The following is a 23,775-nucleotide window of genomic DNA, read 5'->3' as shown; positions in this document are numbered from 1 at the left end:
CAATGCACGGGGGAAAAAACCTCCTAGTGAGGGAAAAAGTGCCCCGGCGGTCCTAAGTGTGTTCACACACATCACTACTATAATATGGTAACAAATCCCCCCTGGAGTGATGCGGTGAACAAGAGCTAGCACTCATGTATAGGGAAGTGTCTAGCTATGTGGACGAATCCACAAAAGGGAGTAAGCCCAAAGCTTTGCGAAAAGCTTCGAACTTCTCACGAGGCAGAGCCTTTGTGAAAAGGTCTGCAAGGTTATCCTGTGTTGGCACATAAGCCAAACTGATCTCTCCTGCAGAGAGTCTCTCCCTGACATAATGGTAGTGCACCTCAATGTGCTTCGTACGAGCATGGAACACTGGGTTCCGCGCAACTGCCAATGCGCTCTGACTGTCAGTGAAGATGGTGGTGGCAGATGGCTGCCCAACACCCAAATCAGCCATAAGGCGTCTGAGCCACACACACTCAACCGTAGCTGTGAAAGCTGCCCTGTACTCAGCTTCACAACTAGAAGTGGCCACAGTAGGCTGCTTCTTGCTCAACCATGATATGCATGAGCTTCCAAGCATGAAGCAAAAACCACTCGTGGACACGCGTGTGTCATAACAACCAGCCCAGTCAGAATCTGAAAAAGCATGTAAATCTGGCGGCAATGATCCCCCCTTGGGATAAAACAACCCAAGATACCGAGTACCACTCAAATAGCGAAAGATACGCTTCACTGCCTGCCAATGCTTAATGCCTGGGCTATGCATAAATCTGCTCACCTGTGAGACTGCAAACTGAATGTCTGGCCTCGTAATGCATACATAAATGAGGCAACCAACAGCTGTCTGATAGAGTGTGACATCAAATTGATCTCCAGCATCATGAAGACTCAACTTCAAACCTGTCTCCATTGGAGTAGCAATAGGCTTGCAGTCTTCAAGGCCAAATCTCCGCAACAATGTTTCAATATACTTTGTCTGACACAAAGCAATACCTCCATCACACTGCTTAAATTGTATCCCCAAATAATGATGCAAATGCCCCAAATCTGACATCTCAAAAGAGGCATTCAAATCAGCCTTAAAATCAGCAATATGACTCTCATTTGGTCCTGTGAGCAGCATGTCATCGACATAGAGAGCAATGATTAGATGTACACCATCCACACGTTTAGCATACAAAGTGCTTTCTGTTGGACTATTCTGAAACCCATGTGCAGTCAAATATGCATGTATTTTTTCATACCAAGCTCGTGGAGCTTGCTTTAAACCATATAAAGCCTTTTTTAACCTGCACACTTTGTTTTCCTGCCCTCTTTGAACAAAACCACGAGGCTGCGATACATACACCTCCTCATGCAAATCTCCATTTAAGAACGCAGTCTTTATGTCCAGCTGATGTACATTCCAACCATTATGAGCTGCTAATGCACAGATGCTACGAACAGTGGTCATACGACATGTGGGAGCAAAAGTCTCATCAAAATCAATGCCCTTCTCTTGAGCATAACCTTTTGCAACAAGCCTAGCCTTATGGCGATCCACTGTGCCATCAGGCTTACGCTTCAATTTGTATACCCACTTAGTGCCAATGGCCTTCTTGCCAGGGGGCAAGTCACATAAAGACCATGTACCATTCTTCATAATAGCATCGTATTCTGCTTGCATAGCAGCCATCCAATTTTCTGAACTTTGTGCCTCATCAAATGAAACAGGCTCACTTTCATCGCACATACTAGAAACAGCCAATGCATAACAATCTGACGCATGAGAGGCACCATGAGAGCCAGAACGAGTGCGACTAGACAAAGGGGCATCCAACTTGCTGTCACGCAAAGTCTGCACCAGCCATCTAGGCATGTTCCTAGAGCCCTCAATCTCTTGTCTCTCATCCTCAAGTGCATCATGCACATCTGCATCAGATATAGGCTGAGATATAGGCTGATCTGTGCCATCATTTAAAACCTGCATAGGCTGAAAAACTGCCTCATGAGGTATTGCACTTGACTGTGCATCACTGAAAAGAGGCAACAATGTATCATAGACATCACGTGAGCTGATATCTGTCTCCTTAGTACATGAAACCAAGGGCTGAACTGCATCTTCCACAAATACAACATCACGGCTAACCAAAATGCGCTTTGTCTGTGGATGATACAAACGATAGCCTTTGCTCTCAGCACTATATCCAACAAAAATACATTTGACAGCTTTGTCATCCAATTTTCTGCGATGTTGCACAGGCACTAATGCATATGCCAGGCAACCAAAAACACGTAAATGGCCAACAGATGGCTTGCGGCCATGCCAAGCCTCATATGGAGTGACAACCTGTAATGCTTTAGTGGGACACCTGTTTAGTACATAAGTGGCACACATGACAGCCTCAAGCCAAAAACCATGTGGTAGACTTTGACTCTTAACCATACATCTTGCCATTTCCATGAGAGACCTGTTTTTTCTCTCAGCCACACCATTTTGCTGTGGTGTATACGGCACTGTACATTGGTGTTTTATCCCACGCTCAGCCAGAAATGCATTAAATTCTGAAGACATATACTCCCCCCCTCGATCTGAACGGAGGGTGCCCATCTTACTTTCTGACACATTTTCAGCCATAACCAAAAACTGTTTGAAGCACAAAAACACTTCGGACTTTGCCTTCAAAGGATATACCCATGCATGCCTGGTAAAATCATCAATGAAAGTCACGAAGTAAAGGTAGTTTCCAAATGATGGAGTTTGCATGGGACCACAAACATCACTGTGAACAAGCTGCAATCTGCGTTCAGCTCTCACTGATCCATCTTTGGGAAAGGAAGCACGCTGCATTTTACCCAATATGCAGCCCTCACAAACATGCTTGACAGGTGCCTCAAGCTTAGGCAAAGAAGACACCATTTCAGATTTCTGCAGGCGCAGCAAACTTGCAAAATTCAGATGACCAAAACGTGCATGCCACAGTTTTGCATCTGAAATAGCCCGCGTATCCATAATAGCACATGCTGAATCCTCTACACATTTGCCATCCATATTGAGCTTATACAGCCCTCGACATAGTGAACCAGATGCTACAATGATATCACCACAAGAGAGATCATGAACAGTACATCTGCCATCCACAAATTTTACAACCAAACCTGTTTTGGCAAATGCGGAGACTGACAGCAGATTCTTTTTGATCCCTGGCACATACAATGCATCAAAAAGTGTAAAGGTGTTGCCATTTGCAACATTCAGCACAATCTGTCCAACTCCTTCAACGGGATAAGAGGAGTTATTGGCACAAGTGACAGTATTCCCTGTGGGAGCAGACTCAAGGAAAGTGAATAAACTGCGCTGCGAGGTGATATGCTTAGTGGCACCACTGTCAAAGTACCATACATCTGAATCTACTGCAGACATACATGTGTCATGCAAAGATGGGTCATAACTGCACTGCGCATTGAATGCCCATTCTGTATCTAGCACAACATTAGCAGATTCATTGTTAGAAGGAGAGGCATTTGCAACAGCCATACCAGCCTCTTTCTTCTTAGCCTCTTTCGCAGCCAGCTTAGGACACGCTTTGATGACATGATCATTTCCCTTACAGTACTTGCAAAATGTCTTCTGTTTGTCACCCTTCTTCTCATCTTTGTCTTCCTTCTTTGGTTGTGCAGCATTTGCAGATTTCTGCTTACTAGAAGAAAAGCCAGCTTTACCTTTCCCGCTTCTCTGACTAGCAACGAAAGCTTGATCTGCGACACGCATAATATTCCTGTTTTGCCTTGACTGGTCTTCTTGCAGCAAAACAGAAACTAACTCCTCAAATGATAAGGCATTGGGATTGCCTTTCATCATCAAGCGAAGAGTGGAAGCAAAACCCTGATAAGAATCTGGTAGACCATTCAAAACAGTCTGCACAAGTGAACTGTCTGACAGGATTTCATCTGCAGAAATGAGCTGCTCTTTGAAATCCTTGATCTTTGTCAAAAAGCTATCCATAGAATCACCTTCGTTCATATGCTCACTCTCCAACTGTTTTCGGAGATAAGCAACACGAGCCTCATTTCTTGCCTGATACAATGTGGCAAGTACATCCCAAGCATCCTTAGAAGTCCTGCAGGAGCGAATATGTGGGATAATGGTACGTTTGACAGACAGCGCAATCAAGGCATGAGCCTGCGCATCTCTACCATCCCAACGAATCTGCTCTGCTGAAAGTGGTGGTTCTCGAACAGCTGCTACAGCACTTGTGCCTGCACCATCATCAACAGTACCTGTTTCTGATGTGTTTGCAGCATTCCCAGCCACAATAGGACGTGCATCAATACCCTGCACAATGTTCCATAACCCCTTTGCTACCAATACATGTCGCATCATATATGCCCACAATGGATAGTTGGTGCCATCCAACTTATCCTCAGCAGCCAACATGCGGAATACATCATTGTTGTCAGCCATGGCCAATGACTGTACTACTAGATGTAAATGCTGTCTGTAAGAGGTAAACCTGTATAAAATCGACCTGTGCTATGTAGCACAGCCCAAAACAGACGAATGGGCACCTGTCCTGCAGATTTTAATCTTGACAGAAAATCTGCACAGTAGGACGATTTTGCCTGCGCAGTACTTGGAATGCAAAAACGGAGGGCGAAATGACTTCAGATCAAAATTCTGAAACGACCAAGCCCTACGGGCTTACCCACGGCATATACTAACCTGCAGACGCTCGTGAAACCTCGTCGCAATCGGAGGAGATGAAGCGGCAGGTGCCGGTGATGCTGCCCGGGAGGAGGAAGCCTGCTCTGATACCAATTGTTGGAATTAGGGTTGCAGGAATGCACACACAACTTCAAGAAGATGAGGAAGCTTGAGCACAACACAGTAGTGTATTATGAGTGCCAAAAATGAAAGATAACAAGCCCTAGAAGATAATGGGCGTATATACAATGCACGGGGGAAAAAACCTCCTAGTGAGGGAAAAAGTGCCCCGGCGGTCCTAAGTGTGTTCACACACATCACTACTATAATATGGTAACAATCGCGAGTCACGAGTCACCAAGACATAGGAACCCGAAGCGAAAACGTTGAGAACATGACTGTGGACGAGAACTCAGTAATGCTATACTGGACAAAATAAAAGTCAAGGATGGAAGAGAAGCATAAGGGCATGGGCATGCTCATCAGTACCCTCCTCATAGAGATCTGATGTGGTGTTCTATGTGCAGGAGCCATCCGCCGATGAGGGTGAGATGGTGCGTGAGGTTGAAATAAATAGTGAGTACTATGCGAGGAGGCCGCAGAGATTGCACCAGAATTTTATGTCTTACAAAAATAACATGTCAGTACCAGTGTTCCAAACCATGGTTCAGTGGAAAGGTAAAGACATAAACTCAAATATGACAAGGAGGCCACTATAATGTTTTGGTTACATTGGACCTCGTTAAATAGCAGACTGTCCTAACAAGAATGTGGTTCATGTCCATCAACCTCAGCCAATGGTGGCAGCACTGCCTAATGACACGCTTACTTGTACTAAGTGTGGGGTTGATCATTTGATAAAAGACTTTCCATATCGTGCCAGTGGTTTTACCTCCACTTCTAACCAAGCCACTATCAGTACCATAAGTGTGCAACCTAGAAACATCAGGCCACTAAATGTCCTAACATGGGCCCAAGCCAAACAAGGGAACAAAGGAAAGAACCCAGTAGGTGCCACAACCTCTAGAATTGGAAGAAGGAGGAGAGTGAAAAAAGTGACACCATGGTCACAATCCAGGATGGGTCCAAAGAAGATACCATTGACACCGGATCCATGGTCACAATCCAGGATGGGTCCAAAGAAGATACCATTGACACCGGATCCACCCAATCAAAGGAAGAGAATGATCAAGTGCCAAAATCATATGAGCTTACCCAAGAGGCACAAAAAGAGAGACCAACAACCCCTAAGAGATTTGGTGAATACCCAAATGCTAAAGGAGAGATAAGAAAGCTTGAAGAAGCTAGGGCCCTAGTGGAAGAGTGCCAACTATTTCATGAAGCCAAATTAAGGGCTAACCGGGCCATGGCGGATACAATGTATCCAAGAAACAAGCAATAAGGGAAATAAAATTGGATGTGCCTACTTCAATTCTAGAAGAGTCTAAAGGAGGAACTCAAAGTAACCTCACGCCAAGGATGTTTGAGGAGGCTGAGCAAGATATTTCCATTCATTCATTCCCTAGGGGTGAATATGAGACACACATAGAAGGAGTCCTCACTTGCCAGAGAGCCAAGCGACATAGGCAGACTCACAATCGTACTGTCCACTCCTGTCCAAATGCCATTGGGTGTTACACAATTCACCGACATTGTGGGCAGACATAAAAGAATGGGTAGATGGAGGATTAAACCCAATGACCAATGCAGAGGAGGCCAACCACCTCTAGCATAAAGAAACTTAAAACATGCAGGGGTAAGAAAACCTAGATTCATCAAGATACTTGTCAATCAATTGGGCCGATATTATGAGAGTGGCGACACTAATGCTACAATTCCAATTCATCAATTGGGCCGATATTATGAGAGTGACGACACTAATGCTACAATTCCAATTCATCAAGGGTACCAAGCATTAATCCTGGATGGAGGAGTGGAAGTCAACATCATTACCAAACAATGTTGGGTGGATTGGGGAAAACCAAATCTAGAAATAGCATATCTAATTGTCAAAATGGCAGATGGAACATCTTCAAGACCCATGGGGCTATTGAAGAATGTATGACTTAAATTCTTTACATTCGGCTACTACCGTCTCATACATTTGTTGTAATGGACTTTTTGCACCAACCGGAGTCATACGACATCATCTTGGGGGGGAAGACCCTTCATGAGGGAATCCAAATTGGTGCATGATTAGGCATTAGACCACTTGTATATTCGAAAGGACTCACAAATCCTCAAGATAGATTTGTGAACGTGAAAAGCACATCGAATGGAAAGGAAATTGTTTGGCAATGATTTGGTCACCACTGAGCTGACCGTGTCCTTTCAAGTTTGCCAACCAATGGTAGAATTTTCAAAGGAGGAGGAAGAAGCTGAAATGTATGCGTCACTCCCCCCTCCAGACTTCAGCAAAAACTTGATGCATGTTCTGGCCACGATAGATGTTATGCAACCCAGAGATACCTCGAAGCCACTAAGGTACACGAGGAGTTTTCTAAGAATTGGGGTGAAGAGTTGAGTAAGATATCCCTGGAAGGAAAACATAAGGAGGAGGTCATCCCTTAAGAGCCAGAAATGCCAAAGCTCAAAAATGTAGAGCACTGAAAATGAAACAAGGCTCTGGTTGAAGCTGAGCGTGAAGCCAAGAAGGTGATGGCTCAAACAAAAAGAGATGATGAAGATAAACCAGACCTACTCTCAGTGCCAGACCATTTCAAGACATGCATGATTGACGAACGAAAAGTGGTGCAATTAACAGCCAAAAGAGTAAAGGAAGATGGTCTATCCACATCATACAATGGTCCAGCTAAGGTTAAAGAAATTGATATTGCAGAGCCAGGGGAGGAAACCAAACCTGTCTATATCGAAAAGGACTTGACTCCAACAAAGGAAAAGGAACTCATCGCTCTCCTCAAAGAATTTAAGGATTGCTTTTCTTGGAAATACACAGAGATAAAGGGTATACCACCTGAAGTGGTACAATATATGATCTTAATCATGGAAGGATCAAGAACAACACAATCAGGTCCTTAGATGGATTTTTAGGCTACAATCAAGTGTCTATAGCACCTGAAAACCAACACAAAATGGCATTCATCAATACTATGTGGCGGACATATGCTTACAAGGTTATGTCATTTGGCCTCACCAATGTCCCGACATATACTGCATCAAAGCAATGGTCTTTACATGAGATGGATGTAAAGAATGCATTCTTGCATGGGGATTTGCAGGAAGAGATGTATATGTTGCAGCCACCTGGTTATGAGGATGTGAGTCACCCCCGAGCATGTTTGCAGGTTGAAGAAAGCCTTGTATGGCTTAATACAAGCATGGGGATTTGCAGGATGAGAGTTGTGATAGCAGTGGCTGCATCAAAGCAATGGTCTTTACATGAGATGGATGTAAAGACCATTGCTTAATACAAGCATGGGGATTTGCAGGATGAGAGTTGTGATAGCAGTGGCTGCATCAAAGCAATGGTCTTTACATGAGATGGATGTGATAGCAGTGGCTGCATCAAAGCAATGGTCTTTACATGAGATGGATGTAAAGAATGCATTCTTGCATGGGGATTTGTAGGAAGAGATGTATATGTTGCAGCCACCTGGTTATGAGGATGTGAGTCACCCCGAGCATGTTTGCAGGTTGAAGAAAGCCTTGTATGGCTTAATACAAGCACCAAGAGCATGGTCTGACAAGATTTCTGAATATCTTGTCACTATTGGCTTTCATGTAGCCAATGCAGATTTCTCGCTGTATGTGAGACACAGTGATAGAGGGGTTGTACGTTGTCATCTATGTAGATGACTTGATCATTACGGGGGACCATGATGCAGAGATCTTTGATGTAAAGATCTTGCTTAGACAGAAGTTTGAGATGAAGGATCTGGGGGAGCTCAGATATTTCTTGGGCATTGAGGTGATTAGGTCACCACATGGTATTGGATTACTACAGAGACAGTATGGCTTGGACATGTTGTCCAAGTATGGTATGATAGGCTGTAAGCCTATCTCAGTACCATTGGATCAGAATGGCAAGTTGAGTGCAGATTCAGGAGAGATTTTGGAGGATCCTACTATGTATAGGCGCATAGTAGGAAGCTTGATCTACATGACGATCACCAGGCCAGATTTGAGCTATGCTGTTGGGTTGGTGAGTCAGTTTATGCAGGTTCCTCGGAAGTCGCATTTGGATGCATTGAGACGCATACTGAGGTATGTGAGGTCTACTTTGCATTGTGGACTATTTTATGAAACTGGGATAGAGATATGTGTACATGGGTACACAGATGCTGATTGGGCTGGTAGTATCTCAGATAGAAGATCTACTAGTGGCTTCATGTTTTCTTTGGGGAGTGCTCCTGTGACTTAGAGCAGCAAGAAGCAGCCTACGGTTACTCTATCCAGTACAGAGAGGCCGAGTACAGAGGTGTTGCTATGGCAGCATGTGAGGTAGCTTGGTTGAGAAAGCTACTTGTTTTACAGATTTGGGTCTATCAGTGGATAGACAAGTTGTCATTTTTTGTGACAACATTAGCAGTATATAGTTGGCCAGGAACCCAGTTTTTCATGCTCGCACGAAGTATATAGAGGTCCACTACCGTTTTGTCAGAGAGAAGGTTTTGGCAGGAGATGTTGACCTTCTTTATGTCAGCACACAGGATCAGGTAGCTGACATCTTCACCAAAGCATTGGGGGTATAGAGAAGCTCCGTAGATTTAGGGCTTCTCTTGGTTGACATGAGATGGAGTTGAGCTCGAGGGGGAGTGTTGAGATATCGAGCTCATCTAGTGAGGCGGTGGACACACTGATGACCCGCCTGGGGGATAGGCCCCCCACTTACACCACTGGCATGGTTGGTGAGATCATGGGTGATATGCGGCCAGTGGGATGACAGGTTGTGTGACAGCCATTCTAGAGACTGGCATACTTATAGCGCCAGCTCATTTAGTTGCGTTCACACTATAGAGAACCCTAGTATGTATTTGGTTGAGTACCTTTTCATAGTGTGTACTCTTATCTTTGTATATGGTGTGTTGAGTGGTGTGTGAAAAAGAAGAAGATTTTCAGCCTCTCACCTTGTGTGTTCTCTTTTAGGGTTTTGTGAGTGTGTGTGTGTGCTTGCAAGATCTCAAGCTCTCTTCTCCCCTACATCTTTTCATTTGGGGAAGTATGCACAGTTGATGTACAAGGGCTCCATAATCAGCCAAGGATGTGCAGATAGTACATGGTAAGATAGCCCTACAGTATCATAGCCCATAATGCCTCCAGATTTTGGAGGATGTGGAAGTCAAAGATAAGTTGGAGAAGGTAGGACGACTGGGAAGAATGGTTGAATTCCTCCCCCTCATAATCAACATAGAATTATGTGCAGAGTATTTGAAATCCTATGACAGGGAAACTAAGAGGGGACAGGTGACAAAGGCACATGGCACCAGTGAACAGGTCCTCCTCTCCAAAGAATTGATCCATGAGGCTTTGCAACTATCTCCACCAATCAAGATACATTCTCACAACTTTAAAAAGATATCGTTGGATGCCATGCTTAAAAGGAGTTCACACAATTCAAAACGGGGTAGAATACGAGAATATACGGGATGAAGTGACAGAAAAAGCCTGCAGAGCAATGTCTTTAATTATGCAGGTCAAGCCAGTTTTTGACAGGTACAACAGAGTGCCTCTAAACAGAATAGCCAAAGTGCATGAGGAGAAAGAAGATGACTGGGCTGGGTACATTCACAAAGAAATGGAAAACTACTTGAAGGTGCACCAATCCAAAGTATGCAATCCATACTTGCTTACCAAGGTGTTGAGTCATGCAGCAGATCTTTCGATTCCAGAAAACATACCAAAGGAACATGTACCACAATTGCAGCACTGAAAAAACCACCATCACTACCTCTAAAGAGCTGTAGGAAGGGTGGTAGACACTTCTAAAGGACACAAAGGAAATTATGAAGGAACTAAAGAAGAGTAGAAGAAAGAAGACATACAAAAACATGAGAGGTATCATTCCCGGAGTCATTGAGGAGTCCGAACACCTGGAAGCGAAACTAGCTCGGGACATTGCCTCTTATCAGGAAGTGGTGGAGCACCAAAAAGCAAGGGGTATTAGCTTTTCAGAAATACCAGTAAGCACAGCTCTGCTGAAGTGCCTCAACAAACACCTCCTCCTAGCCCAACTCATATGGTCTTTAAAAACCTATCATCACCGCTTCGGGATTCTATTATATTATCAGATCAGAATGCGTCAGCCAAAATTGGTGCAGATAAATCTCCTGAGAGAGATATACGAGATATACTATAAGAGGATATAAGCCACAAGAACAAAGAGGCAACCTCTACACCTTTAGAGGCCCCAGATGAAAGCCAAGAAGTGGAAAAAAGAAAGATAGATGAAGAAGCAATAAGCCCCAGCAACAAGCGACAATGGCTGGATGATGAAGACCAAATCCCAATGGATTCCTTCTTGCATAATCTGGATGCTGAACGCTTTCTTATAAAGACTATGGAGGGCTTGGATGGCTTGCTACAATTACCACTACACAATTTAGACGACGCGAATTCAACTAGTGCTTCCATCTGGAAACAAGAACAAAGAATGTGGTGTTCCCATTTGTTAACTACTCACATGCTCAAAGATAGAAATGCTACACTCTGGAGACAAGTCCAAGAAACAAGTGACCATGTCAAGATGCTCCAAGAACAAATGGCAGCAGTAGTGGCTACACATAAAGATGTCATCCTCAAAGGCTACAAAAGAACATGAGGCAAGATACTGGGTTTTAGAAGGAAACAACCAAGTACTCAGCCAGACAATTGTGTAACAGATTAAGGAAAATATGGAGCTGAAGGTGCAAGTAGAGCAAAAAAAGGATCAACTTCAAAAAGAAGTCGCACATACTAAGGAACAAGCAAGGCAACATGCTCAACAACTTCATGAGGCTAATGAAACATTCCAGGCCAAAGAAGAGGCATTCACAAAGACCATGGATACCATCAATGAAGCCCTTGCATCTACTGAGCAAAAGTTACTTCATCTTCAGAACGAAAGGGAACATATAAACAACGCACATGCAAAGAAAGTTAAAGCATTGATGATCATTGTTGCCAAATCCTTGGAGATTGAATAGATGTCCATTAGCCACAAATAGGACGTGGAACAAGTCACTCAACAACTCCAGGCCAGCCAAGTATCAGCAGCAGCAGAAAGGCTCAACAAACAGTTAAGAGAAGCTTAAGCTTTGAAATCTTCAATAAGAAGGGCACATGAAGCTGTGACACGTAGATTCCAGGACTTAGATGCAGCTCGAATGGTTCATGAAATGGCCATATCATATCTTCTATCATGAAAAGACTCAAGAATACATGAATTAGAGTGCCAGCTGGCCATCCCAGAAAGAAGTGAAAGATAGGAACCTATAGACAAATTGCGACTACTTATTGAACGAGCCTCGAAATTAGGTTCGTTGTTGTTGCCAGTGACTCCTTGGGCCTCTATTCAAAATTTAACTCAGTTTTTGTCTACACTAACCCTCTCACTTCTCCAATATGAAATTAACTTATCTGAAGACCTTAGTCTAGGGGACTTTCCTCTACCCCTTGCATCCAATTGTGTTAAACCTATGTAGTTGGTGTCGGGTGTTGCAACAATCTGACATCTTGGATAACAGTGTGGACAAACTTGACCCGTTTATACAAGATGATATTCCTAATACACTGGCCAATTACGAGGTTGTAGCATGAAGCTACCAATGGATCATTAGTCATGGGTGGATAGAAGTCTATAATACACACCAACACTTAAATCTAACCGAATCCACCCTTATTACCCATAAGGCATTCTAATGCTCTATCGCATATACATAAACACTTAGAAGCAATGATGACTACCATGGTATATAACTTTGATAAAATACATATTGAATATCCTAACATAACTTCAGAATATATCACAGAACTCTAGGAGTTTATGAAAATACACAAACCTGCCTACCCACCCCCCAGTTCAAGAGAGGGCCAGGAAGAAACACAAGGTTCTTCAACTCCATATACTTATTCGTTGTTTTCTTCTATCGTCGGTAAAATACTAAACCCTTATCCAAGTGTTAGTCCAACTAACAAATCTGAGGCCGACTACATTTTCTTTTATCTTCCTTCTATACTTATAGATTTTTCCACTGACCCTCTCGCCCCCCGGCACCCCACCCATCTCCACCAAGGCCACTTCAAGAGGTACGTCACATTCAATTAAGAGATGATCTCCAGCCATTTGCTAATAACAATATTCTTGAGTACTTGTCTTGTACAGAGTATGAAGGGTTTATCAGGGCAGGAAACCCCTTATTGAAGCCAAAGCTAATGTTCAAGGTGTTGATGCAAAGCATAATACCATTTGAACCAACCCACAGAATCCTGCCAGACGGCTATGCTACAATGACATCAAGATGGAAACCTTATGTGTCCTCTCCTCTCCATGCACCAATGCTTGATTTGGAAGAGCTGTTACCAAAATGGCAAGAGAAGGTACATTATGGGCAAATGTGGCAAAGCATACAAAGCTGGCAAACCCCCACTTAGCGGACCTACTGGAGATCGAAATGGTTACCTTCATGATTAGTTATTGTTTCTGTAGTTGGAGCAAAGCAAATCCGATCATCATCACAAATAATACCAATCCCCACATTGAGGATTTTGGTATACAATCGGATAAGGAATATCTTACAATTCTAGAATATAGTTAGCAGTATCAGTGCTCCCCGCCAACCTAAAAAGGGTTGATCCACTGTACATGCCTATTAAATAGAGGTTGACACCATTACAATTTCATGATGTGCCAAACGTCGGGATTCTCATGTTTGCTATAATTTTTCGTAGTTTGCACCATCAATATTTTCAGATATTGCAAGTCAAAGGCAGTAGATGCTCACATGGATACGAGTTTGGAACCGTATTCCAAATCTAGATATTGTGGTAACAGTCAGATTTCTGAAGAAGCTGATAGTGGTCCTAAATAGATCAACCTAAGAAACACTATGATGGATTTGCAGCTAACTAACTCCACTTCGACATGAACACAGGTCCTTATATGAAAGAGGCATGATGCTATACTATGATCGCCTAAGGTGTCTTCCAGGTTACATGCACATTAAATTTGAAGATATGGTCCACACTGGGATTTGGACATCACATGCAGCTTTTGGAAGAACCTCTTTTAGAAGAACCCTAAGAAAGCTTCAATCATGTCGTAACTTTTATAGGCATAAATTCAACGACCAGGTCTTTCAACCTAGGTAACAGGTTCTCAAGAACCTACATTAGGTAGGGGGGATATTAATCCCATTTTGGATTAACAAATATGCTCCTCCATTTGTGGACATTAATAAGTGTCATGAAAAGGTACTGTAAAAGTTGTACATTATGAGATATTGTCCATCCAAGGTCTTAGTTAGTAAGTTTTGGACGCCCAAGTATCAATAAGGGCCAATTGTATATAAGGCATTTTCTCATAATAGAAGGACACAATCCCCCTTGTGCTATGAGAGCTCTTGCCTTATCTTGTGAAAGAGAGAGGGAGTGTGAGAGTGTTATGTAGTGCATGTCCCTTTTTTATGCATGTATGTGTAGAGGAGTGAGAGAGAGATTACCTTGTGTGGTGGTGCGAACCACTCTATGGGGGTGACAGCGTGGAGGTGGAGTTTGGAGGATTGGAGCTTTCGAAAGCGAGCTTGGAGACCTCAAGGGACGTGATCCCGGAGCATTGGTAAGTCCCCAATGATGATTATTGTCTATTGCTTCATGCAATGGTGAATGTTAGAGTGGTGGACACGTGGTTATCAGAGCTGATTTGCAGTCCATGTTGGAGCTTGTCAAGAAAATGGCATGGCTCGTAGTTTGCTCAATGAAGGACAGAAAAGAAGGGGATGGAAACCTTGGTTGTTTTCACATGTTTAGCAACCGTCACCTTGGTTTCATGGTAATGAAACCTCAAAGAAGAGGTACCCTTGAAGATGGCATGCATATTGAAGATGGCATGCTGCATATGGAGTTCATTTGAGAGCTTATGAAGGTTTATCAAGGCAAAGGTAGTAGCTAACATAGCTACATATACAAGGGAGTTGCGATTGTGCTCGAGATAAGCACCTTGGAGACACCAAAATCAGAAAAAAGCTCCAAGAGATAAGAGCAACCAAGATGGGAAGCACAATAACTTCAGCCATGAAAGCTTTGTGAGAGCTTGAAGAAGGAGAGGCAGCCGATATTGAAGACACCTAGCAAATAAAAAATAGCTTACAGCCGATGTTGGTAACACCTAGCAAATAAAAAATAGCTTACAGCTATGGCAGTGCAGGACCGTGAGCATGTGAAGATAGAAGTTATGGAAGCATCTCAAGAGAAGATGCTTGTGAGGGCTCACGAAGCCCAAGATCAATTACCATTAATGGAGCTAAGCAGTTCCTGTGGAAGGGAAGAGACCATAGTGGACGTAGTGGCGATGGCAATACTATGACTCTACAAGGTAGTCAAGCAGCAGAGGCTATAGGAGCACCGCAGTGAATAGCAGCCAAGTCAGCTAGCAGTTAACGTTGGCGATGGCAAACTCAAAGGAGCAAACAGTCAGCAGGCGCAAACTCGAAGCAGCAGCTAAAAGGAGAGTGAACCCACAGCAGCATGCAGAGGCATGATTAACATGGTGAATTCCAAGATCGGAGAGACGTTGAGCCACACGGCACCCAAAGTCTGCACTCGTGCCGAAGACTGCAGTTGACGTGATGGTGGATGGAGATTTATTAGGGTCAAGGTTTGCTCTGTTGTTTTTCTTCTGAGGGTGAAAGAGAAGAAGAGATGTGGCTGAAGAAGCAGTGTGACATGGTAGTCAAGCTTATGAAGATTGCAATGGAAGCTTGTAGCCATAGTTAAACAGTAGCTATGGTGTACATGGAGGAAAAGAGCTTCAAGAAATCAGCAGCTCATGGAGACAGTCTCAAAGGAGACGAGCACGTGATCTGGACCCCTAAGTGAAGATAGAAGCTGCGTACCCCGCGCTGTTTGTAGATGCCAGCGAGACGAGATTTTGTCTGGTGTGAATAAATGGCACATAATAGAGAATAGTGCGGAAAGCTGTATAAGGCCCAGTTCACATAAGGCGGCGCGGAAGGAATTTAAAAAGTGTAGAAGCCAACAAAAAGTTACCATATGGACATTAGTGTTCACATAGAGTGGCGGAAGAGAAGGTTGAGAGGTGCCACATCGTGGAAGAAAAAAGGGAGTTTTGTTCCAACCCCCCCCCCCCCCCCTTGGAACAAACTTCTTCCACCCTCCAACTTGGCAAAAAGTGCCATGTTGGCACCAATCAACTCTTGGCTCTACTTTCCATGTTTTTGTTTTATTCTTTCTTCCGCCGCCCGAAAGGTTCACACTGGGCGGCGGAAGAAAATTAGTGCAGTCTTCCTTCCGCCCTCTGTGTGAACACTCGGGTGGCGGAAGTGTGCATTTTTTAACTTTTCCACCTGGAATTGCTCATTTTTGAGTGTGTTTTCCGCCGCTTCACTGTGAACTGGGCCTAAGGGTGGATTCACAATGGGGCGGCGGAAGTGAGTGATGTGGAACTCCTTGTCCGGGTGGAAGACTTTACATTTTTCTCCTGCCGCGTCGCCCTTCAATTCACACGGAGACGGCGGTAGAATGGTATTCACACTGCCGCCGCCCCTTGAATTCACACGGAGGCGGCAGAAGCAAACAAAGTGATTTGGTAAATTGAAGGTCAAAGCTAACAAAAAAATAGCAAATCACAATAAAAATTAACCATAATGCGAGACCAGGATTACAATGCTTATAGACCATAAAAACAAACAAGGTTTAACCATAATGAGAGAAAATGATTACAAGGCTTATAGACCTATGTTCACCAATGTCAGTCATATACTGATGAGAAGTTATTACAAATCATGAAACTTGAGCTTCAGAGGAAGATGAGGATGTATCTGCATCGGAAAGATTATCACCAAAAAATTCTTGAACTCGTTTCTTTGAATGTGCCCTATACATTGATCTTGCAATGTTGTTGCGTCGTTTAGCACCAGATCCGAAATCATGTTGTACGGTTCTTCCTCCACAGTCGTCTCCTTGTTGTGCTCGTTGAATTGCATCTTCTGGTTGGAGGGGACGGATAGCTTGAATTTCGGCCATAGAAGTTACTGCTGTTCTTTGATCCTCTTCCATCGAACTGCCAAGTTGTAAGCACGCTTCTGCTTCACGCACCCAATCCATGTCAAAAGAGTCACCATGACAGATGCAAATATTATGTAAGACAAGACATGCAGCTACAAGACTCGGCACGTGGTGAAGGTCCATATCACATCTTTTGAGCAAGATGCGAAACCTTGCCTTCAACATGCCAAATGCTCGCTCTACAGGCATCCTAGTGCTAGATTGTATGAAGTTCCAATAGTACTTCATGTGTGATAAGCCTTCCTTACATCCCTTAAAGGGCACCAACATGTATGGCCGTGCAGGATAAGCACAGTCGCCAACCAAACAGTAATTGCCCAACAAACCCCTAACACATCTTCGCCCGAGTTCACTTCTTGTGAAGTTCAAAGAGTCGTGGATGGAGCCAGCCCAACCCACATCATAGTCCCAAATTGAGCAATTTGATGCAACTGTTAATTGCAAAAGGATTGAATGAAATCCTTTGCGATTAAAGTAATCCTCATGGTTCTCTCTCGGTGCAATAATAGGAATGTGCGAACCATCGATAGCTCCTACGACATAGGGGATGCCTCTAATGCCTCAAAGTCTCTTGATAGTTTCTCAAATCTAGCTCCAGAAGGCCACTTGATATACATATCTTTTAGGCCTGATGATAAGAAAGCTCTACAAAAATCTAAGACTATGCCACAAGCTGTGCTAGTGGCACATCCATATAGGTCACCTAAGACCTCCAAAGCTGTACCACTAGCTAGCCTATGCAAAGCAATAGATACACGAGTCTCAATGCTCAAGGTTTCACGCATATTGATGCGTTTTTTCTTCAATTGTGGAGCAAGTTTGCCACACAAGTATTGGAAGGTCTCTCTACTAATCCGAAGGCGTTTCTTGAACATGCTTGCTGAGTAAGAACCTAGCAAGAAGTGCTCAAGAAAATGTTTGGCCTGTGGATATGCCCAAGCTTTTCTACGGGTGTGCCCTATCCTACGATTTATACTTTTTTTTGCATGCATACATCGACCCATACACTGAACTAAGTACAACCACATTTGTAACATAGACTCTTCATCACTCATGGGGGGTGGTGATAGAAGCTCAGTAATCGCAAGAAAGCATAACCATGCACAAAACAATGCAATTCTCCTTGGGATGGCCATGTCCACCTGTAAAAATATGCAACACACATTATTTAGATTTCTCCTTGCTTACAACATTTCACACCAACTCACTAGAAGATATAAATAACATTGCAACATCATTTTGATGCATTCAAAAATTCGGCCATGGTAGCATGGAGGGCAGCTAGTAGATCCAAACGTTTGTTTTCAGTGGCCTCCTGACGAATAGAAGACTCCTTCAAATGATCAAGTAGAGCACGGCCTGTGTTGGCCATCTCATTCAAGGAGTCCTCTATTTTGGCAGGTCCCTGACGTCCTGATGGTGGAGGTGTAGGTTGAACCTTGGCAGTGGAGTTTTGTGGCTCCCCCTCCTCATTCTCCTCATCTATTTGTGTGTCTAGGGGGTCATTACATGACACAGAGCTAGCATGTGATACACTCTTTACCTGTGCTCTATTGTGATAATATTCGTCTACGACATCAAACCATTTACAAGTGTATTTTCTATTGTTACCAGACACAGTATTGTGAGCTTTGTCTACCCTGTATTGGCCTAAAACATGTGCCCACTTCTTCCTACATGCTTTGCTATCTTTGTCAAAATCATGATAAGTAGCAGATAGTTTATCTGCCACTTTTGCCCATAAATTAACCCCCTGTTTTTGAGGGTTGCTAAATTCATGGCTCATGCCACCTCGCACGTGGATTAGCTGATCCACCCAAAAATCTTTCCATTTTCCTTTGCTTTTATTGTCGAGGTCGTCGTCTTCGGTAAGGTCAACTGCTGGCGCCTTCTTCTTGGATACCCTTGGCCTCTTGGATGAAGCAGACTCTTGCACTTCGTCCCTGTGGTCTGCCCCATGCTTCTTTGAAGTTTTGGCTCGTGATGGTGTAGTTTCTTTCGTTGGATTTGGAGGTGAATTTTTTGATGGTTCGTGATGAGGACTTGGTGGCTTAAAAGCCACATTTGGAGGTGGGGGTCTAAAGAAGAAGGGAGAGGCGGGAGAGGGAGAGGTTAACATGGCCGTAAAGCCATGAGGAGGCATTGGAAAATGTGCGGATGAGAAGGGGTATTGTGGTGGCGATGTAAACATTTGGGAGAGAGGTGTGTCATCCTCCATTTGAGAATCAAATGGTTGAGAGTGAGTAGGGTCCATAAAATGTACCTGAAAGAAAACAAAAAAGAATTAGTCATGATCAAAAATTTATCCTTCAAACAAAATTACAAGCATAAAAAAGAGAGGCCTTTGGTGGAGAGATGGGAGAGAGAGAGGCCATTATAAGAAGAGAGACAGAGAAAGAGAGGGCATATGGTGGAGAGAGAGAGAGAGGCCACATGGTGGAGAGAGGGAAAGGCCATATGATGGAGAGATTTGCCATATGGTGGAGAGAGAGAGAGAGAGAGCAATGCCATTTGGCGGATAGAGGGAGAGAGAGAGAGGGTGTATGGTGGAAGAGTGAGAGGCCATTTGGTGGAGAGAGGGAGAGAGAGAGAGGGTGTATGGTGGAAGAGTGAGAGGCCATTTGGTGGAGAGTTGTCATGTAGAGGATGTAGAAGCCAAAGAGGGCCAAAGAAATTGGCAAGGTACCTTCGAAACCTTGTTGGTTTGCACCTGCACATCACAATTGAAGCAAATGTGTTAGTATGCTATTGAATAAGCCAATTGTGCAATCAATAAAAGCTTGAAAAAAAAAAGCTCAAACTTCAAAGGTGGTCTACCGATATTGCTTGATAGAAGGGCAAGCAAGTCTTGATTTGGACAGAACTTCTTCTCAACAGCTTTTTCACAGTGGCAAAGGAAGTACAACACAAAGCTTCAATTTATAGGAAAAAAATGTAAGAGCTCCTTGAACAATGTGTAGACGTTGGAAAATGCAACCGTTGGCACGTGGGTGTTTTGGTCCGTTTGTGTGAAGAGAGAGACAACCGTTCATTTCTGGTCATGAAGAAACGTTTATTTTTGAGGGGAAAAATCGAATGGTCAAATGGTGGCTTTGGAAATATCCAAATTGGGAGGGGGGGTCACTGGTCACTTTCAACGTTCAGCAGTGAGCACTGAACGCCGAACTCAGCGCTTGCGTGGCATGTTGTCAGGCGGCAGCGCACTTGGGCGAGGGGGGGGTCGGTACATCTGCAATGCCCACCTGCCGCGACGTGGCATGAACTCCCCACTGCTGCCGCCGCCGCCCACTGTGAAAGGGGGCGGGCACGTGGCATGCTCTGGTTCGCAGGGTTCGAGCGGCAGCTGCTCTCGCCGGCCCTTGTGAATCCAGCCTAAGCTCACACTATTATCGTATTTTAGGTATCAAAGTAAAAAGAGATTCTAAGAAGAAAATTTAATTGAATTAATTATTAATACAATAAATTATTTTGTCATGAAAAATCTCTCTCTCTCTCTCTCTCATCTTTTAAATATTATGTAAGGTTTATGATAAATTTATAATGAGTCGAGATTATTTTTTTCTTGTATGTAGGAACCTACTTTGTGAATTTGTAACCTGTTTGGATTATAATTCTAGATATACCTCTACTTATGGTAAGTTATCATTATATTTAAGGTTATTTTTATGATTTTTTAATAATTTTCTAAGATTGCCACATTCATAAAGATATGCCTTAGAAGAGAAATGCTGAAATACCACTCCCATTCACACAAGATATGAGTGAAAAGACATATTTATGTCATACTAAGCTACCGAACTAGTGTTAAATTTTAAAAAAAGGCATACAAATCATTGAAAATACTCTAGTGCCATCATGGGTGCATATTATTACAATAGTCTATCTTAACTCCTTATTGTTCTATCTTTTTAAATAAAAGAATATGGCCTAGAAAATCATTGGAAATACTCTAGTGTCATCACGTGTGCATATTATTACAATTACCAATTTAATTAAAGCCAAAAAATCCTATAATGTTGTTGATTCTAGTTTCTCTACACATTGAAACTCATCTTTGGTTGATGTAGAGACCTTTAGTACACCTTAAATCAATTTATATTACCTTATTACAATTACCAATTTCATTAAATCCAAAAAAGACATTTTGTTATGGTGTTGGTTCTAGTCTCTTTAGGCATTGAGAAATTGTCTTTAGTTAATGTAGAGACCTTTAATACACCTTAAATCAATGTATTTTGCCTTGTTTAGTGGCATCCTTTTATTATCCGTACCCATCTTGTTCATTAATGAAATGTAGCATGTGTGTTCAATCCTTTTGTCAAAGCTCTTCTTCTTGAACAAATCAATCTTATGGCTAGTCCTTGCAACATTGACATCAATGGCATCCGCTTCTAATATTGAACATTGATTATTTTTACTCTCATTTACTAAATCAAAGTGTTGATCAAATTAACATCACCTCCTTCTTGGATGACATCCACTCCCTTAAATGTCTGAGTTATGACAAGAATAATTGGAGTATTTGATGATGAGGCTTAAAGTTGATTATGTCCTATATCGTTCAAGCCCTTAAAATCTCTAAATTGTGTTGCCAATTGCACTTTACAATTTGGCACACTCTGGTTATTATTATATTTCCATGCTTGTGTGGCTTATTCAATCTTGATAAGATTACATGGCTTGAGAGAATTATACCAAAGTTTGTGAACTTTAGTCCTTTAGCAATAGTGTTGGGGATTTGTTACTTTGTTCTCTCACTAACACAAATCGTCAAGGCTACCCATTGTGTCTATCCACCATCATTTTGCACATGCCTCCCTTCTTGATAGATGGAAGTTAGCTTCAAGTTGAGCTTTATAGGCACTTAAACACATCCATTGATCAAATAGACCTTGTTTTGCGTACCCAACCTCCTTTTTAGTGTGTGTCCTTTTCTTTTAGTTGTTCTTGGAGCCCCAATTTCAACCTTATGATGATGATCGCATAGTCATTTATGCTAGCACTATCCTTTGCTTGCCTAAAGGACATCCATACTAGCTCATTCACCGTCACCTAAGCCTTGTAAAAGGGGCATGAGGTGTCCTTGTTATGTGTGATTCCCTTAAAATCCAAGACATTAACCCATGTTCTCCTTATTTTTTGCCCAATGCGTCATCAATTGGAATTGTTTTAAGGAACCATGCTCTCCTTATTTGAGGTATTGTTTCCCAATGTGTCATCAATTGAAATTGTTTAAGGAACAATGCTCTCCTTGTTTGAGGTATTATTGCCCAATGCATCATCGATTTTAATTGTTTAAGGAACCATATGGATTGAAATTATTGGCTTGATGTGATCGCACTAGAGGCCATTTGGAAACTCTACTCCAGACTTTTGAATTTTCATGAAAAGTGATGCTTAAATTCCATACGTTGCATGTATCACAATGGCATCACTAAACCCATTGAAAATCTCCATAGGCATGTTTGGATGCTTGTATGCATGATGCGTGTATCATAATGGCACCACTAAACCCATCCAAAATCTCCATAGGCATGTTTGGATACTTGTATGCATGGAAAAACAATACCTTGAAACCCCAAGAATTTCAAGCCAGACCTTGCACATAGGTCCATTAATTTGGTCTTGGTCCTTAAGATCTGAATTAATTGTCCCTTGATTTGGTCTTTGTCCCTAAGATATCAAAATTAATTGTCCACCATTGATTTAGTCTTGGTCCCTAAGATCTCAATTAATGATCTTCTTTGAGCCATTTGTTTTTCATTTTTCTCCTTATCTCTCTTTTTTTCGAAATTTACTTGTTGTCTCCCTTTGTGTCCTCTATTTGGCTCCTTTTTTATTTTCTTATTTTCCATTTTTCATCTTTTGTTTTTTCTTTTCTTAAAAAACTCTCCTTTCTCTCTCTTTTCCCTTCTTTTGTTCTCTCTTTCTTTCTAATCTCCTCTCCTCTCTCCTCTCTCCTCATCAAGAACCACACGATGATTGGAACCTATTTAATACCATATTCAAATCACAAAGTTGAAATCATATATATATATATATATATATAAATGGGAGCACACCCCATATCCCCTCTTGGAGTTTCCTTGTGCACTAATTACACTACCCCCACGGCCCCTCTCCTTGTGGTGCTTGTGTACTACTCGCACTATCACATCATTGTCTCTATCTTGCATTGCCACTATATTTGTTGGGACACACCTTGCTAGGGAACACTATTAGAATGTTAAGCCACCTTGCTTGGGCATGTGTTTATGCTAGGTTGTCACAATGGTGATTGTTGTGGCTTGCTAGGGTCCCAAGATTCTAAAGAAGGGAAAGGAAGAGGGGGGGGTCGGGTTCTTTGTCATTCCTTAAGAATTTTTTGGGAGAAAGAGGAGAATGCCACGTGTGGGAGAAAATTGAGAACATCATGCATGGAAAAAATGAATTGAAGGGAGGGGGATTTAAAGAAGAAAAAATGAATTGAAGGGAGGGGGATTTAAAGAAGAAAAATCCAATAATAAGGTTCCACCTACAATTAAAAACAATGAATAAGCTGGGGTGTAAATTCTTTTTATTATCTCCAAAATTTTGAAAACTATACAATTTTTAAATTTGAGGTGACTCAGTTGGAAAACTATGGATCCCATTAGAATTAAATAAAATAAGGGTCTTGAGAGTATTGATGTAGGAACCTTATGGTGATGTGTGGCAATGGATAGGCATGGCAACCTTTGGGTGATATGGTATATCCAAAATGGAAATGTGACATGCATTGGGGTGATTGGAGTGATATGGCTACATTTGGAGTGATATGTTAACCTTTAATGCCATTTTACATTATTGCCCAAATATTAAGGTGGGGAGGATAAGGCCATTTTTAT

The 23,775-nt window shown here is 42.5% G+C and overlaps 1 protein-coding gene across 1 annotated transcript; it reads right to left on the bottom strand.

Moving 5' to 3' along the window:
* Positions 1-16,870: 16,870 nt before the first annotated feature.
* LOC147636032 (uncharacterized) lies at positions 16,871-19,858 on the bottom strand. The gene is made up of 2 exons (XM_086801074.1): positions 19,596-19,858; positions 16,871-19,172 (listed from the first exon to the last, which is right to left on the bottom strand). Exon 2 carries the CDS (start codon positions 19,161-19,163, stop codon positions 18,144-18,146), a length of 1,020 nt encoding a protein of 339 aa, XP_086657200.1. The 5' UTR covers positions 19,164-19,172; positions 19,596-19,858; the 3' UTR covers positions 16,871-18,143.
* Positions 19,859-23,775: the final 3,917 nt, after the last annotated feature.

The sequence above is a fragment of the Cibotium barometz genome, chromosome 8 (assembly GCF_041138505.1).
Source record: "Cibotium barometz isolate CiBa-2024 chromosome 8, ASM4113850v1, whole genome shotgun sequence".
NCBI lineage: Eukaryota > Viridiplantae > Streptophyta > Polypodiopsida > Cyatheales > Cibotiaceae > Cibotium > Cibotium barometz.
This window is presented reverse-complemented; position numbering and strand designations above follow the sequence as displayed.